The sequence below is a fragment of the Haliotis rubra genome, unplaced genomic scaffold (assembly GCF_003918875.1).
Source record: "Haliotis rubra isolate DU_JTF1 unplaced genomic scaffold, ASM391887v1 Scf999, whole genome shotgun sequence".
In the NCBI taxonomy this organism is placed as follows: Eukaryota; Metazoa; Mollusca; class Gastropoda; order Lepetellida; family Haliotidae; genus Haliotis; species Haliotis rubra.
The window spans coordinates 145,929-163,523 of NW_025767744.1; the positions used below are offsets into that span (position 1 = coordinate 145,929).

The window sequence follows — 17,595 nt, forward strand, 5'->3', positions numbered from 1 at the left end:
CGTGATATTGCTGGAATATTGCTAAAAGCGGCGTAAAACTAAACTCAGTCAGTCTCACTCAAACGTATTACACCCTTTCCACTAAAGTGACTTATAGGACTAATCCCAAATGCAACATCTTCTCCTTACTCAAGTCTGAAGTTTGAAAATTGACCTGACCTCACCCAGATTGTCATCCAAACAGGATAAATTACCTGGATTCAAATCGCCAGTTGGCCTACTTCTGTGGGATGGTCGACTATATCGCAGGTAGATGTGGATGGGATAATTAACTTGCAGGTATGTAGGTCACAAGCCGGAGTGTCCTGTAATTGGACAAGCTCCACCATGGCTTGGGGTTGGAATGTAGGAAAGTGAAAGGGAAGTAGGAAGAGTTGAAGATGTTTCAGAGAGCAAGAGGATGAAATAAGAGTGACAGCAAGAGTGATGTATAAATGACATGAAGCCAACTGATCGCATCTCAAACACACCCATAACAGCTTTCAGCCATTATATATTCAAGCCTACATTATTGATCCCAGTGACTTAGAGTACATCCACCACAAGCCTGGAATAAGATGTCTGACCACCTGACAACTGTGGAAAGAAAACATTCTGTAACTGATGTGTGTGTCATCACCAGAAGGCTGAAGACATACATTCGCCTTAGTGTCACGAATAGTAACAGACAAACGGGACAGACTGGTGACAAATGAAGTCTTCACAATCCTTCACTCAAGGCACTGTGTATTGCCAAATGTTCTGTTCAAACATTTTAAATAGCCTTTATCAATGACAGTGCTAATGCCAAATATCACATAATACTATACTGACAGTCCATCAATGACACTGTGTACTGCTAAATATCATATTCAACCATTTTGAGAGTCCATCAATGACACTGTGTACTACTTAATATCATATTCAACCATTTTGAGAGTCCATCAATGACACTGTATACTGCTAAATATCAATTGTTCAACCATATTGAGAGTCCATCAATGACACTGCTAAATATCAATTATTCAACCATTTTGAGAGTCCATCAATGACACTGTGTACTACTTAATATCATATTCAACCATTTGGACAAAACTTTCATTGACAACTTTTTTTTCTATTCAAATTACTTTTTTAATAATTCTTTTATGATCGACAATGTGTTGCCCAATATCACCTTCAATCATTTTGACAGACCTTCATAGAAGACATTGTGACATCAAATTGACGTATATAAACAAACTTTCATTGCAAAAAACAAACTTTCATTGATAACATTGGGTTACAATTCAACTTGTTTTTAAAACAATTCCATCATCAATGACACTGTGTGTTGGCAAGTCAGGTGAGGTGAAATTGGGTTTAACATCGCGCTGGAGAATATTTCGCTCATATGACGATGTGCATGCTTGTGTATGTGTGGCTGCTTGTACTACCCCAGACTTAAGCTGGTTTAATAGTGCTAGCCCACTGAGATACCATGCCGCAGTGAAGCATGGATACCCCACTCAGACACATTATACTGACTCCGAACCGACCAGTCCTTGTTGTACCCATTAATGCCGAGCGCCAGGCAGGGACCAACTGTTGTACCATATCGCTTTGGGGAACGGGGCCCAGTTTTGGTACCCATTAATGCCGCGCACCGGGGATCGAACCCGCGACCTTACGCTCTCCAGGCAGATGCTCTAACCACTACACCACGGAGGCGGTCGTTGGCAAGTCAGGGTTGACTTAGTTGACTCATTGAGAATGTACATGGAAGGTCTAATCAATCTTTCAGCATTTAATGTGAAATAGCTTCCTGCATGTCATCACTGGCCAGGTAGACAGGTAATCCTTCATATCTCCCTACCTACCTGGCCAGTGATACAGTTCATAGTAACACCTCACAACCTGGGTCAAACAGGGTCCAGATTATTGCACTTATTTATAGATGGTGGTTATTAGTCTGAAGTTACCATGTTTAGTGGTTTCCATGGTTACATATTGCAGTTAATTCAAAAAAGGGTAACAACATACACAAAAGTATTCAAAGGAGCCAAAGAACACTTTTTCTCAAATCATTTCATGAAAAATAAAATATAGCAATATGAAAGAATTAAAATATATGTTTCTTTAACTTGTTTTCAGTAGCATTCTGTACAATTCACAAAAATTACACACAAAAGTAAAATCAATATCGAAAATTAAGGTAGACATAGACTTTCCATAATAAGAAATAAATTCTACATTCACATAATGTTGCATTGATAATCTCTGATATATCACACTTCCTCAATTTTCAAGTAATAAATAAGGACATTATTGATTCATTATTGACAACATACACATTTCCTCAAATGTATGGTCCTATTTATAACTAATTCAATTCATGAAATCACCACATCTTCTGTCCAGAGTATCTCCAACACTTCTCTCCCCACAACACAAACTAGCAGCCAGTTATAAACTCTTTACAGGCAAAAACATCCTATGGTACACAAACTTTTTTGTCAGTCGTGACCCATTTGTCAGCTGTAGTTGCTGCACTACACAACACACCTTTGATGATGTGGATAAGAATAGAGCTAGTCGGAAGGATCTAAGGAGAAAATACTTGAGCTAGCACTCCTGAAACACCAAGCATGAAACCTACTACTGCTCAAGAATGTCGCTATTCTATGGACAGGTAGTTTAAATTGGTCCACTCCTTGTTTGACCTGGGGCACGTTTAACTGGGAATAACTGTTATCACTTGCCGAAGATGTGTTGTCATCACTTGCAGCCAATCAACTCATACTGCACATTAACATACAATGTGTGTTGAAGATGGCATTTTCATAATATTTTATGATTTTGTGGAAAGTATTTGCATTTTTTCAGCACTACCTGGCAGTATCTTAAGCAAAGTCCAAGCTTTTCTTCAGTTTTATCTAAAGTGTTTCAATCTAGAGTAAACAGACGGTGGGGTAGCCTAATGGTTAAAGCGTTCGCTCGTCACGCCGAAGACCCGGGTTCGATTCCCCACATGGGTACAATGTGTGAAGCCCATTCCTGGTGTCCCCCGCCGTGATATTGCTGGAATATTGCTTACAAGTGGCGTAAAACTAAACTCACTCACTAGAGTAAACAAAGAATGAGTTCCACAATCATATAGCTGGGATACTGTTGAGTGTGCCAAAACAAAAACATACTGGCACTATAGCATTCTTTTAATTTCTATCAACATTATTCATACCTGCCAACCCTGGCTTGAGACTCACGCTTTCATTACTCATGTGATGCTGTCAGGACAAAACTGATAAATCTCGCGTCAAACTGAGTTCATATGAAAACATTACACAAATAGGCCTGAATACATCGTGTTCAGGACTTTTCTGAGAAGTGTGATTTTGGAATTATGTGTTGGATTCAGTGGGGAGGGGGTGGGGATGGAACGGCATGATGCCACCCCTACCAGGGTCCAACCTGAACTCTGCAGGTTTTTTTCTCTTTTGAGTTGGAAGCTCCACGTTATGTATGTGATTTATAAACATATATATGAAGTACATTTGTAGTTGGTAGCAAACATCCTTCAATAGTAGAAAATGACATTTAAGATGCTTGTAGCGAGAAAACATTGTTTAAATTTCAATGAAACTGATAGGAACTGTAATGCAATGGGGGTGGGAGGTGGGGGGTTGGAGTGGAATTGGTATGGTGAACCCCTAAATGATTCATCGAGTCTGGTCCAGAAGAGTGTTGGGTTGGGTGCTTCTTATGACAAATATGGTATGCATATATGTATATGCAGTTGACAACATATCAAGTATCAGCTGACCTATATTTGCAAATAATATATCGAACCACTGCTAACAAATCCTCCATACACATACAGTGTACAGTGTTCTGTCAACCGTAGAAATTTACATCAGATTCCGATTCCCAGCAATAAACCTGTCCCTGTCTGAAAACCCCTGTCTGAAAACCCTGGTGTTGAATTTCTGGCTAACCTATGTGAACGTCATAGGTAGATGTAAATATCCTCATGAACAGGTGCTTGCTGTACACCTCTGTCACACAGAACACCGTGACTCAACATATGGAGCAGTCAGATGATGTTTACAAAGGGGACTGAAATGAATCACGCTTATAACACGACTTGCCCGTCACATACATTGAAATGTAAGCCTGCACGGTATTACCGGTATACTGCAATACACTTTTTAAATTTACGTATTGCCATGCTCTTTCTGTGTTCCAGCGGCGTTATGGAGTTAACCTATTGGATGAGGCAGTCGTTCATCACGCCAAAGATCCAGGTTTGATTCTCAACATGGTTGAAGCATATTTCTAGTGTTCCCTGTCATGATATTGCCGGAATATTGCTATAAGTGGTGTTAAACCTAATTCACTTCTATATTCTTCTTATATGTGAAAAAAAGACATTATTTTATAATAAATTGAACTGTTTAATCAAAATCTACATAAAAATCCATTCATACATACATTATTTTGGTCAAATGATATTACATATGACCAATGATGTTGGTGTAACATCAGGACACTGTATATTCATTACATTTATGCTTGTAATTATCTCGTCACACTGAAGACCCAGGTTCAATACCTCAAATGGACACAATATGTGAAGCCCATTTCTGGTGTCCCCCACCATGATATTGCTGGAATATTGTTAAAAGAGTCTAAAACCCAACTCACTCACTGTCATGCAAGAAGTGACACATGAATAAAATAATGAATTTCTTCTTCTCACATATGATAAGTATTTCACTGGTGTGAACAAGGTAAACCATAATGGTAACAAATTCTTCTCAATATACCTGCCCACCCTCAGTATACCTGCCCACCCTCAGTATACCTGCCCACCCACAGTATACCTGCCCACCCTCAGTATTCCTGTCCACCCTCAGTATACCTGGCCACCCCTCAGTATACCTGCCCACCCTCAGTATACCTGTCCACCCTCAGTATACCTGCCCACCCCTCAGTATTCCTTCCCACCCTCAGTATACCTGGCCACCCTCAGTATACCCTCAGTATACCTGCCCACCCTCAGTATACCTGCCCACCCTCAGTATACCTGCCCACCCTCACTATTCCTGCCCACCCTCAGTATCCTGCCCACCCTCAGTATACCTGCCCACCCTCAGTATACCTGCCCACCCTCAGTATACCTGCCCACCCTCAGTATACCTGTATGCCTGTGTTGCGTGTAGTCTGTACACAGAAGCTCCCTGCCTGTGTCATGGATCATTGCCTTCATAATGCTGTGATCATGTTTATCTGATAAGCTGGCAGTTTAGTTTGAATTGGGTGGTCAAAGGTACCTACTGAGTTATTGTCTGGTCGGTGTATATTTGTATATAAACAGCACCATGGACAGGCTTACCGTCATTATAACCCCAGACAAGCTGCTGGGCAATGACAAGATAGTTAACCCTATATGCTCATTTACAATATAGAGGTATGCCATGGAGAGAGTGATTCACTGTTTGTTGTTAAAAACAAATTTCAATATATTTCATATATTCCCATCAGATAACGCCATTATGAACATAGTCATGTGGTGTCATCATAAAACAATGGCTTCATGTTGTTGTTTTAAATGACAAAACATTTTTGTTATTGGACCTGAATAATATTCAAATTCTGCCCATGCAGTAAATTTAAAATCATTGAAAGTGGAGCACATTCTTAATCACAACAGCTGCATAAGCATGCCAGTGGTGTAAATTCCAACAAATAAATGAACATAATTACCACATTCCTGCTTTAACCATAACTGTTATGGGCCCAAAGAGTCCCCTTGAGGTACACCCGTAAACACGAAAAGAGCTTTTATCTTTTATCCAGTGTCAAAATATTTTCATTCCAAGGAAGCCATTTTCATCTTACAAGTCTATGGTAAGCAAACAGAATTTACATTACATAAACCCTTCCTTAGAACTGTTACATTGTACACACAACAGCATGTCCTTAGGTAGAAATTAGGGAAGTATTAGCTAAACAGCCACATCATTGCTATGGCTTACTATTATTAACTGGAGAGTTTCCTTACTGATTTAGTGAATGAACGTAGCACCCCCCGGGGTTGGTAATAGGATTATGACAAGGTTTCACACACTTGGGGGTAATGTGAACAATATGAGCTTGGGCTTAAAATAACCAGTTGTGGTAAACAGAGGTGTGAGAATATACACTGTCTTGATGCTGTAGCCTGAAACAGGACTCCAAATAGAACCTAGAGTAACACTTCTTTTCCATTGTTTTTCGAGTAAATAAATTCTAAGTGATTCAAAGGCATTTAATAGGCTAAGCAAAACCTGAACAAAAAGGTCTTGTCCACTGAAGGACCATTTCCAGTTTGTTGACAATTGCCATTTTGTTCAATGTCACTGATAATGAAGACCACTGTCTACAGTGAGTGAGTTAGTTTAGTTTTACGCCGCTTTTAGCAACATCCTAGCAATATCAGGGCGGGGGAAAACCAGAAATGGGCTCACACATTGTACCCATGTAGGGAATCAAACCAGGGTGTTCAGCGAGACGAGCGAACACTGTCTACAGACTACACATTTATAGTTAGAAAAGTCATCTGCTATTTTAGTAAATTAATTCATCCAAATGAACTTCGATATTATTCTTTAGTTATTGGTGCTGATTAATTTATCTAACTGAATTGACTGTCAAATTATATATTACATTTATGGAAGTAGAGGTAATTTTGCACACTGGTTTTCACATTTACACCTTCATGAATGCAAATATGTTAAAAGTCAATCTTCAAATAAATTTACAACTGTGCAGTTTTTATCATTTCATTGTAACACATGGATAAATATTTAACAGGATGGTTCCAATGAAGGAACACTGTATATACCATCCCTCAGTCAAGAATCATATTGCATGCTTGTTTGAATAACCAAGTCTTATATTTGGGAAACAGGGAAAAGGTTTTCATGAAATAATTATCTCAGAGGAGATAAAATCTTTTCCTTGTGGGAAATCATCAAACCATTGCTTTCTCAGGAGAGATGTGTATGCATAATAAATCACTTACTTATATCAAAGCATTGATGTCTAACATAACAAAGCTCACAAAACAGCTCTCATGACAAAAGTGGTATATCAAAGAGCACTGTAGGTGTAAAGATGAAATGAGGCTGCAATATGATACATATCCCAGTGATATGTGATACGATTTAGATCCTGATTATCTCCCTTTCTGCAGATGAATCACAACCCTGGATCATATTTTCTAAATTTTAGACACCGAAGATGGGATATTGCAGGAAGAAACATAAAACCTATAAATATTGGCTACTTACAACCAGCCAGAAAATACTGGAGAAGACAGGTCCTGTTACTTGTTATGTGTTTACATCAATACAGCCAGTAATGTATTGCAGTACAGATGATGTAGATTCATATATTGTATTGTGCGCCTCTAGCCTTTCTCTAAGGCTGTACTGAATGATAAGCCCATAATTCTATCCTTTAAAGGCATTATATCACATCACACTTCCATAAAAAAATATAAGGCAATTTCTAACAATAATCCTAACTATCAGCCTTCAGGGAAGCTACCATATAATTTATACCCCCCAAAATTACATATTTTACAAAATTAAATCAAAAAGTTCGAATGAAGTAATGCAATGTTGCATCAAATCGACTCTCGCACCCTCTACTGGCCGAACATTTGGTAAACATGACACCACTGCGTGCAACAGTTTTCGATGTATGGAGCAATTGTTTATATACCATATATGGCAAGTGTTCTGTGTTTGGAAGCTGTTGTCTAAAATGCTGAATATTGTCGAAAATGTATGACATTGTGCCTTTAAAGGGGCAAGTCAACATACAAAAACAACACTAAGGACGCCAGTCTGTGATTTATTTGTTTCAGAAATTATCACAAAAACTATTAATTATCGCCTAAGAGACTTGGTCAAGTCTATGTGAGCCTAGTACCATTACCGTATTGACAAATGGTTACACCACAACAGCACCGTGTTTAATATACCTGTCTGCATGACTGTCTCTACATTGGCTGTTTTTGTCTCCAGTGGTCAATTTTAAGCCGACTGTCTGACTGTTATTTTGGGAGAAACTATAGCTGACACAATACAGGACATGAACTTACATTGTGAGTGGCAGTTACATAATGACCCAAAATTAACATTACACACAAACTTGACAAAACTTTCCATTTACACTGCTTGACCAGCTGATGATAATTAACAGGGTTATCATAATCGGCTATATTTTATAGTCTGTTTGCAGTGAAAACGTACCGATGAATTTCACTTTAAACAAAAAAGTAAATCAAGTTAAATGAAATTAAGATTGTCAATCCTCATAATTTTACCTTGCCAAATGAACATTTAAATCTCAGAATTTTTTTCAACTTAGGATAAAAGTTGTTTAACAAATGATCATAGATTCAAATCGCTATTATTGGTGTATTACAAGGGGGTGAACACAGTAGGTGGAACAGTGAAACAAATACATGTGCGGTACATGATGAGCGTTAAGTTACACCAACCCTACTTGTTCTCGATGTTTCATTTAAAGTGCATATCCCCTTGTAATACAAACCAATAATAGCGCTTTGAAACTATGATCGTTTGTTAAACAACTTTTATCCTAAGTTGAATAAAATTCTGAGATTTGAATGTTCAATTGGCAAGGTAAAATTATGAGGATCCGCAATTTTAATTTCACTTTATTCGATTTACCTTTTTGTTTAGAGTGAAATTCATCGGTACGTTTTCACTGAAACAGACTATAGTCAAAATGCGTATGACAAACTATTGTCATAAAGAACATTAATTACTGGTCCATCTCAGGTATAACTGTATACATATAACTGAAGTTTACTGTTGTGAAACACGGAATACCAACAGTTGTATCTACCTTGTGCAATGGGCAGAGAACCATGTCTCTTACACGTCTAGTTTGTGTCAGAACAGTCGTGTCAACAAGAGTGAGTGAGTGTGTTTAGTTTTATGCCGCTTTGGCAATATACCAGCAATATCACAGCCGGGGACACCAGAAATGAACTCCACATATTTGGCATGATGAGTGAACGCTTCAACCACAAGGCTACCCTACCGTCCCCTAAGTCAACAATAACTAGTCATTACTGTCAAGGAGAACTTCATGCATAAGGTAACACACTCTAGTTTGAATAAAGACACATGGTTTTTTCACATTAATACATAAAACAGTCCCAAACCATCTAAAATCTAACATGAAGACAAAGTCATCAATATCCCCCGCACTGGCAAAATACTCTTCATGAATATGTCTACGAGTTAAGATCATGTCAAATGTTTTGGTGTGTATATAGAAAAGTGAAAGGAGAAAATTGAAAGGTTATTAAGTTTGGTGAAGAAATAGTGAACATTTTAAGAGTTCTGCTCCGGAAAAGAGCACTTCCACCAATTTCAGTCTAAGTCAAACTTGTATCCATGGAAACACCAAACATATTTAATTCAGAAATCCAAAACTACCAAAAGGCACCAGTACACCACTAGACCAATCTATGTGCCAAGTTTGGTGAAGAAATTGAGAATGGTTTTAGAGTTCTGCTCCGGAAAAGACAAATGTGCATGGATGCACGGTCGCACGTACGGATGGAGTCCATTTTAATACCCCCCGCAAAACGCGAAAATATGCATCAGTTAACAATTACATGTGAACAAAATTTGAAAGGGGCTAAAATTTTGAAAACTGTATACACTGTAATTTCTTTAAATGGCATTTAGAAGCTGGCATGATGAAGTGGAACACTTTTATGGACAGACGTTTCAGTGTAGATTTTAACACTTATCAAGCAAATGATATTGTTTCTAATGATGTAAGGATCTTCACTGAAATGTCGCATATATTGCAATAAAGAAGTTGTCTTTCCATAAAAAGTGTTCCTCTTCAGTAACAGGGAATGTGCAGGGGCATGGTTGTGGTTTCCATGTGTTTGAAACATGGGACTCACTCTCTCACTGTGTTGGCCTTCACACAGGCACCAATGCACAGGAAATAGCCTGTATTCACCAAAGTTTTCCTTCCTGGGACCTGAATGAATTGGACTTGGGTCAGCCATACAACACACTCACAGCTTGACTGCTGTGAGATGGACTGGAGCAACAATATATAGGAAATCAGATATGCTTGTTATTTTCACTCACTGAATGATGTATATTGAGGTAAGAAATTGACATGTCTGAACACATTCACCATACTACTGAACAAGCTGGTTGATAATGTTTTACCAGTGTCTGAATGGGTTTGAATAGTGAACATGCTGGCGTGTAATTAGAGTTATAGTCCGCATTCAGGCCTTTCATCAAGTATATAACGGAACATGCATTTAAAATTGAACTGTTCATCTTATAATGAATGGAGTGAGTGAGTGAGTTTAGTTTAACGCAGCACTCAGCAATATTCCAGCCATATGGTGGTGGTCTGTAAATAATCGAGTCTGCACCAGACAATCCAGTGATCAACAGTATGAGCATCGATCTGCGCAATTGGGAACCGATGACATGTCAGCGGGCCTGACCACCCGATCCCGTGTAAGTCGCCTCTTACGACAAGCATGGGTTACTGAAGATCAATTCCATAAAATAACCCGGACCTTCACAGGTCAAAACGAATAGAATGGACCGAGATGTGTTTTTTGTGCTACAACTGCCATCTTAGTATGTTAAAGATAGAAGCTTGGCATACTTAGTGCTAATCCCAGTTTGTGGAACGGAGCCTGGAATGAAACCAATAGCAAGGCCTTTACTACCAATGTGATGACAAAATTCAATACAATTACATGAATGAATAAGTTTAGTATTTTAAGCCATATTCGAGAAATATCCAGGTCCCCCAAACTGACTACCCAATCCATTAGGTGTCCAGCTGCCTATCACCATTGATAACATCGGGGAATGACGATATGTAATCAATATCAAGGTCACCCAAACTCATGACTCAGTCCATTACAGGATTCATGTTGCTGGCCCAGGTTCATAGATACTGAATATCACTGTGTATCATTTAATAACAGGTACCCAATATCCAATGTATAAAATAGTTTTGAAATGTGGCCTGTCCAAGGACTGGCTGTCCAAAAGAGTGACCTGTTCTGACTGACTGAGTTTGGTTTTACGCCGCTTTTAGCAATATTCCAGCAACATCACGGCCGGGGGCACCAGAAATGGGCTTCACACATTGTACCCATGTGAGGATTCGAACCCGGGTCTTCGGCGTGACGAGCCAACGCTTTAACCATTAGGCTACCCCACCGCCCCAAACCTGTCCTGAACTAACACAGCCAGTCCCTACCAACTCTCCTGACTAGAAGGAGTTGTTAGGAGAGTCCTACAGCCACTCAGACTCACGCCATGAGTTCTCATTAACCAACAGGCAGACTGAAGTAACAAATGACAGTAAAAGTGTCATGGTTATGAATAACACTGGCAGGTATTACATAGTGAAATCTGAACAAATATTAGTTCATGATAAAATACATAGAGTGAGTGAGTGAGATGTGGCAGAAGTGATGCAGGTCTCAGAGATTTACAACTTTGCTAAAAAAAACACAAACAGTGGTGCTAGACAAGTTTTACAGGTTTCGTGCCACTTTGAATGTTATTTCTGTTATATCAGGTGCGAACTTTATTTTGGAGAAAAGTCTTTACTTTGTCATCGAATCCTTATTGTGAAGATCAGTACTCAGTGTGAAAGTCACTGGATGGCAGGGTCGAAAACTGATTGTGTACAGACTATTGTATACAATTGGAATATTACTAAATGTGGGTATAAACAACAAACACATAAACATTATGATTTCAACCCCTGGTCAGATTCCAGCATAGCTAAGGTATGCAAATCTGTTGAATGAATTGCACCAGACTTCCACCTGCTAAAGTGACATGACTAAAGGAGAGGCAGGAGGTGAAGAACTGAGTTGGCTGATCTATGAAAATGGGTCACATCAGGCAAATCTTGAGTACTTAAAAATGCGGCATCTGCCGAGAGGGCACTATTAACTTCCATACACAATGTCCAGCAACATAGGTACATATCAGAACACAACTGAAGAGAAGATAGTGCACCTTTTAAAGTAAATACGGTACAAATCAAAACCACAGTAAAACACAACACTGATTTTTTTCCATATGTGCAGACTAGATCGAGACACTGACAAATGCTTGTAAGGAGAGCAAGCTGTTCGTTCATCTTGCAGTTAGAATTACGTGCACCATTGTCTGGTATAACATGAACAACTATCTCAGATCATTAGGATATATGGTGTTAGACTACTCAGCTTATTCTATTCCTCTGATATATGGAACTGAGCCAAATGAAAACAATGGTTATGGTATTCTGATCCACATTTAGATTCAAAAACAATCGTGCAGGGTTGCAACCTTTAAAATGGAATGAGCTGCACTTTGGACGTGTTTGAAATCACGAGAAGTAGAATTCATATTTTTTATTACCGCTCAGAGGGAACGGGTATACTTCCCATGCAACCAATACCTGCAGCTGAGGGTCTTTTTTCCTTGCTGTTTATCATTCAAGAGGGAAGATCCATCTCAGCTATAAATAAATCAGTTACCGTAATGTATGAAATAAATGCCTACTTCCAACCTAACCAGATATAATAGGCATTCTGTTTATATACTACAATAAAATACAAAGGACCAAACCTCTCACATGACAATAGTTAATCTATCATGCTCATTGTTTTTGAGCATTATAGTGTTATGGTGATAGAGGCACTCATTTTGGAAGAAGAAGCAATTGTGTCAATTACGGTACCATAATCTCAGTCAGGGACGTACACTTTTTGAAAACAGTTTTTAGTACATGTTTCGGAAGTAAATAGTTCTCGATATGATCTGGGATTAACACAGCAGAACCAGAAAACAGTGAGAGATTTCACTCAGGAAGGAACGAGTGTATTTTCCACAATGGGTGCAGGATTAATCAGTATATATAGACGAAACAACAACAGAAATTTCGCAGAAAACAATAGATAATGGTTGCTGATGTTAGCTGGTTGTGAAAGGAAAAGCATGTTGAATTGACACACACTTTGGGGATATGACTGGGTGGAATAGGTCCACATACATGTTGATAATTGCTCACGATGTAAACCTCTGGTTTGCCTTGTCCTCCATTATTTACAGCCTGGCGTGACACAGAGAGTTGGGTTTCATGACACTTTCAGCAACATTCCAGCAGTATCATGTAGTGTTGGGAATTGGTTAAACTCTCATAATTGATGATTGGTTTATTACAACCGATCAATCATCGAAAAAAATTGGTTAGAGTCATTAATGAAATTTGTTAATGCACATAAAAATAAGGAAAATACAAGTAGTTCTTTTGGTTTTTTGGCAAAATTTCACATCTTTAAAGGATGACTAGTATGTCAGGAACATAAATTTCTTGGAGTCTTTAAGATAAATTCAATCATGACTTGAAACAAGCTTGTAGTGCTTATGAAATGTAACAGACAAAACCAACCTTGTGAAAAATATTGTTTATGAAAACAAGTGTTCCAGAATTGTTTGTGTTCGATTATGAGAAAACATGATCGATTGCTTGGTCGTTTAGTCACTGCGACCAATCTTCGATTATTTCAATTAATCGGACCACCACTAATATCATGATGGTGCACACCAGAAATGGGCTTTAGACAGTGTACCCATGTCGGCAATCAAACTCGGGCCTAGGGCTTGATGAGCGAACACTTTAACAACTGGGCTACCCCACCAGCATTGGTTGGACACAAATGTATTTTTCACAGGATGCCACTTTTACTCACTCATTTACACACTGTAAATCATATGGTAAACAATGTATGGAAATATGACCCCTGACACTGTCAGGGAGAGGTTATGTTTCCTGTACATGTCAGGTATATGATGTATAACAGTAATCTGACCAACAAGCACTGATGCACTGAATCGTAAATGGCTACATGCACACTGACACTCATCAGAAAAAAAATCGCAATTTTCATCCCATGAATGCTGATCTTTGGACTATCACTTAGTCTCTGAACATATATAATTTTGACAGTAACAAATAACCCCACTTAAATTGAAAAGGAGCCCCAGTCAGATAGGAAATTGAGGAAATCTAGACTTGCTTCATTTAGGGCTTTAGCACTGCATGGATGGCTAGGCAGTAGGGAAAATAAGGTGATTCAGGGACTGTGAGACAGACTAGCAGGGGTGGAAATAACTTTAAAATTGCTAGTGTACTCCGGAACAGTGGCACATGTAAAATCACTTGCCCTGATAATTTTTCCACTATACCGGACGTTTTCTTGTTGATTTTTTACAATAAACAACATAAATAACATTGAAAGTCAACTGGACACCGGTACAGTGTGATATACAAATTGCTTGCCCGACAGAAAAAAACACTGGACTCGGGACGTCGGGCAATGGGTTATTTCCACCCCTAACTAGCCAATCTTGTGTTTTGTTGTTTGTTGTGTAATGCCACACTCCAGCCACATGACAGAGGTCAGTAAATAATCAAGGGGTGGTGAGGTAGCCTTGTGGTTAAAGCGTTCGCTCGTCATGCTGAAGACCAAGGTTCGATTCCCCACATGGGTTCAATGTGTGAAGCCCATTTCTGGTGACCCCACCGTGATATTGATGGAATATTGCTAAAAGCAGCGTAAAACTAAGCTCATTCACTCACAAAATACAAATAATAAACTGTAATAGAAAACGTTATAAATCAGTGCAACTGTGTTAGGCTTTAATGTGCTTGACTCTGCGTCCACTGAACTGATCTGGACCGGTTTTGTTAAAAAATACTTTAAGCTGTCATAAACATGTAACACAAATGTAACATCACAGCTTGTCAAAAAGATATTATAATCAGCTATGTGAATAGATTTCAGACTGAATTATATTTCCACAGTGCTACAGATAACATTTTGGGTCATGGAGTTACGTACTCGCTTGTGTTCATCTCAATTGGGTATTCTAATTTTCCTTTGAATCACCAAATAAATTGTACTCTCCTCACTCAAACTCAATTGGGTATTTTGCCATTTTCCATTAATTTTAAAAATACAATAATGCTAGTGTTTGTTATTTATATTTGATCTGTAATATGAGAAACGATAAGAAAGACTGCAAGTTGTCAAGTTCATGTCCTGAAATACAATCTCTCAATATACGATTTGACATTTATGTGTGTACGCATGTAAAATTACATTTATTGAGCATTTACAAAAATTCAAGCGTACTTGTACGCAATAAACTTAATAGGAATTGAGTTTTTACATAAATATTTGAGTAATTTACGCAGATATGCAGCTTATTTGTACCTCTGTTTCCACATGCATTGAAAAATATCATTGTTTATACTACTCCATACTTTTTCTACAGTATTTAAAAAACATGACATTGATTTATACACAAAATCTGAATGTTGTTTTGGGATGTATTTTATTGACATCAATGTGTCATTGTGTCAAGGCTACCACATTTCCTGGATTAAATGCTTCAACCACGATATAATGCTTAGCCTCCATAAAATGCGGATTAGTTTTTAAGCACAAAATTCTCCCTGCCATATTGTTGGCAATTAGATACTAGGGTTTAAGGGTATATGGCATAGATATAGGTGTGTTCAGTCCCAAAACAAATCTCAAGTCCAAATTTAAAAATACAAAATTCATATTAATTCTTAGAGAGTAATAAGACCTTTTTATCACCACATGAAAAGTATAACATTTCACTGTTCATATTTTTATATGAACATGATAAAAGGGATTCAATACTTGACATGATAAACAGAAATCCTTTTGACACAACAAAACCGAATCCTTCCATGCTATACTATAGGAAACGTAAATAATCTATAAAGTCAATGCATAACAATTATGATACACTGTATATACTTGAACAAGACATTGTTCTCCTCATATATGGTATTATAACAAGCATATTACATATCATGGCAGTAATATATTTATTTTTAACACATTGTTCAATTAATAATTAATATTTGAATACATTGTGTACATTTATGTCACATAGCACAGTGAAAGGAAACATTTTAATATGTTACTACAATATTATTATCTCAAAAAAAAACCTTTTATTTTCTCTCCTAAAACAGGTTATCATACAATATTTTTGCCATTGTAAATATTAGCATTTTTATTTTTATCAGTTTCCCAATTCGTCAAATACGAATGTGAATATTTTATGTATTTTTAAAAACAGACAAGAAATATATATTGAATATTTAGGGAGTGAGATTCGAAATGCTGAGAAAACATATCAGGAAGTGTTAATGCTTGAACTGTCAACGCCTGAATAACCTAATAAAAGTCTATTGTGTTCGACAATCACAACAAACCAAGGTATGGTATAAACCGATATATTTCCATACAGGTACACAGCGGTAACAATTAAAGGGCGCTACGTTTGAAATTGCAATTAAAGGTGTATATTGAGATGACGGACGGAAACGAGAGGGAGTGACACGCCTACAGGTTGCAATACACATCCTCGCATTCCAAATGTCACACTCGAGAGCAGTGAATCACCACGTTAAAATTCCGGAATTCCGACGACGCATTTTGAACTTTTACCTGTTACGCTTGATCTTAAAAACGTTGTAAAAACCCACCCTCTGTGCCTTGCGCATAGAGAACGGGTGAAAATACTCGAATCTAGCATGGCAAGACTTTACAGCCATCTATGTTGGCCAGCTCAAGGTCGCCATTTTGGATTATTGTTGACGCGAAAATCGTGTCACCTGTAGACGCAGGTACCAGGTGCGCTAAGGTGTACAATTAACGTTCAAATGCACTCACAAACATGGACGTTATGATCATTTAACACTCACATATTGTCGGTAAATTCTTATATTATGCACCACTTACCTCATCTGGTTGACTTAATTCGAAAATGTCGTAATGATCTATATTCCACATAGAAATAAGTTTTACGAGATGTTGCTTCTCCGCTCTTTTATCCATTTGAGCCATTTTGCCGGCTCGGAATCCTCCAACGGAATTAAAATCCACGTTATTTTGATTATTTCGGTCACATTTGCACTTCTACTTGTCACGGACACGACTCTCCCAATGTATAGTATCCAATTGTCAAGTTTGTACCTCGGTCGTTCGCTCGCTTCAACTTCTAATACAATCCCCAACGGCCTGAGAACTATCAAGCGTACAACGCATGCGCAGAATCGATTTGCTTTTACCGTATTGTTTGTTCTAAATTTATCCAATGACTTGAGCGCTTCTGTTAATGGATTGAACGAAATCCCACCAGGCGTTAATTGTTCTCGGTCTCTTACTACACATGTAGTACTTAATCGTGTTGTGTTAGCTTTACACTCTTTATTGACTAACAAGCTCAAACGATCATAAACTAGCCTCCAGTTTACGCATCAACGAACTGGAAAGTCATTTTACCAACAATTACTAACCTATTGACACAGGGATTTTCAAACCTGTTCATAGCATAGCTCGTTCAACAATAAATATTCTATCCAATACAACGACGACAACAACGAAACAGTCTATAGGTGAAGACAATTTTAATTGTCATCTTCTACGGGGGAGAGAGGGGG

General features: G+C 38.1%; 1 protein-coding gene across 1 annotated transcript in view; it reads right to left on the minus strand.

Moving 5' to 3' along the window:
• Nucleotides 1-17,192, minus strand: part of LOC124265845 (afadin-like) — an 86,184-nt gene extending 68,992 nt beyond the window's left edge. Inside the window, 1 exon segment of the mRNA XM_046700688.1 lies at nucleotides 16,895-17,192. Within this exon segment, the coding sequence (XP_046556644.1) occupies nucleotides 16,895-16,999 (105 nt within the window). The 5' untranslated portion in view covers nucleotides 17,000-17,192.
• Nucleotides 17,193-17,595: the final 403 nt, after the last annotated feature.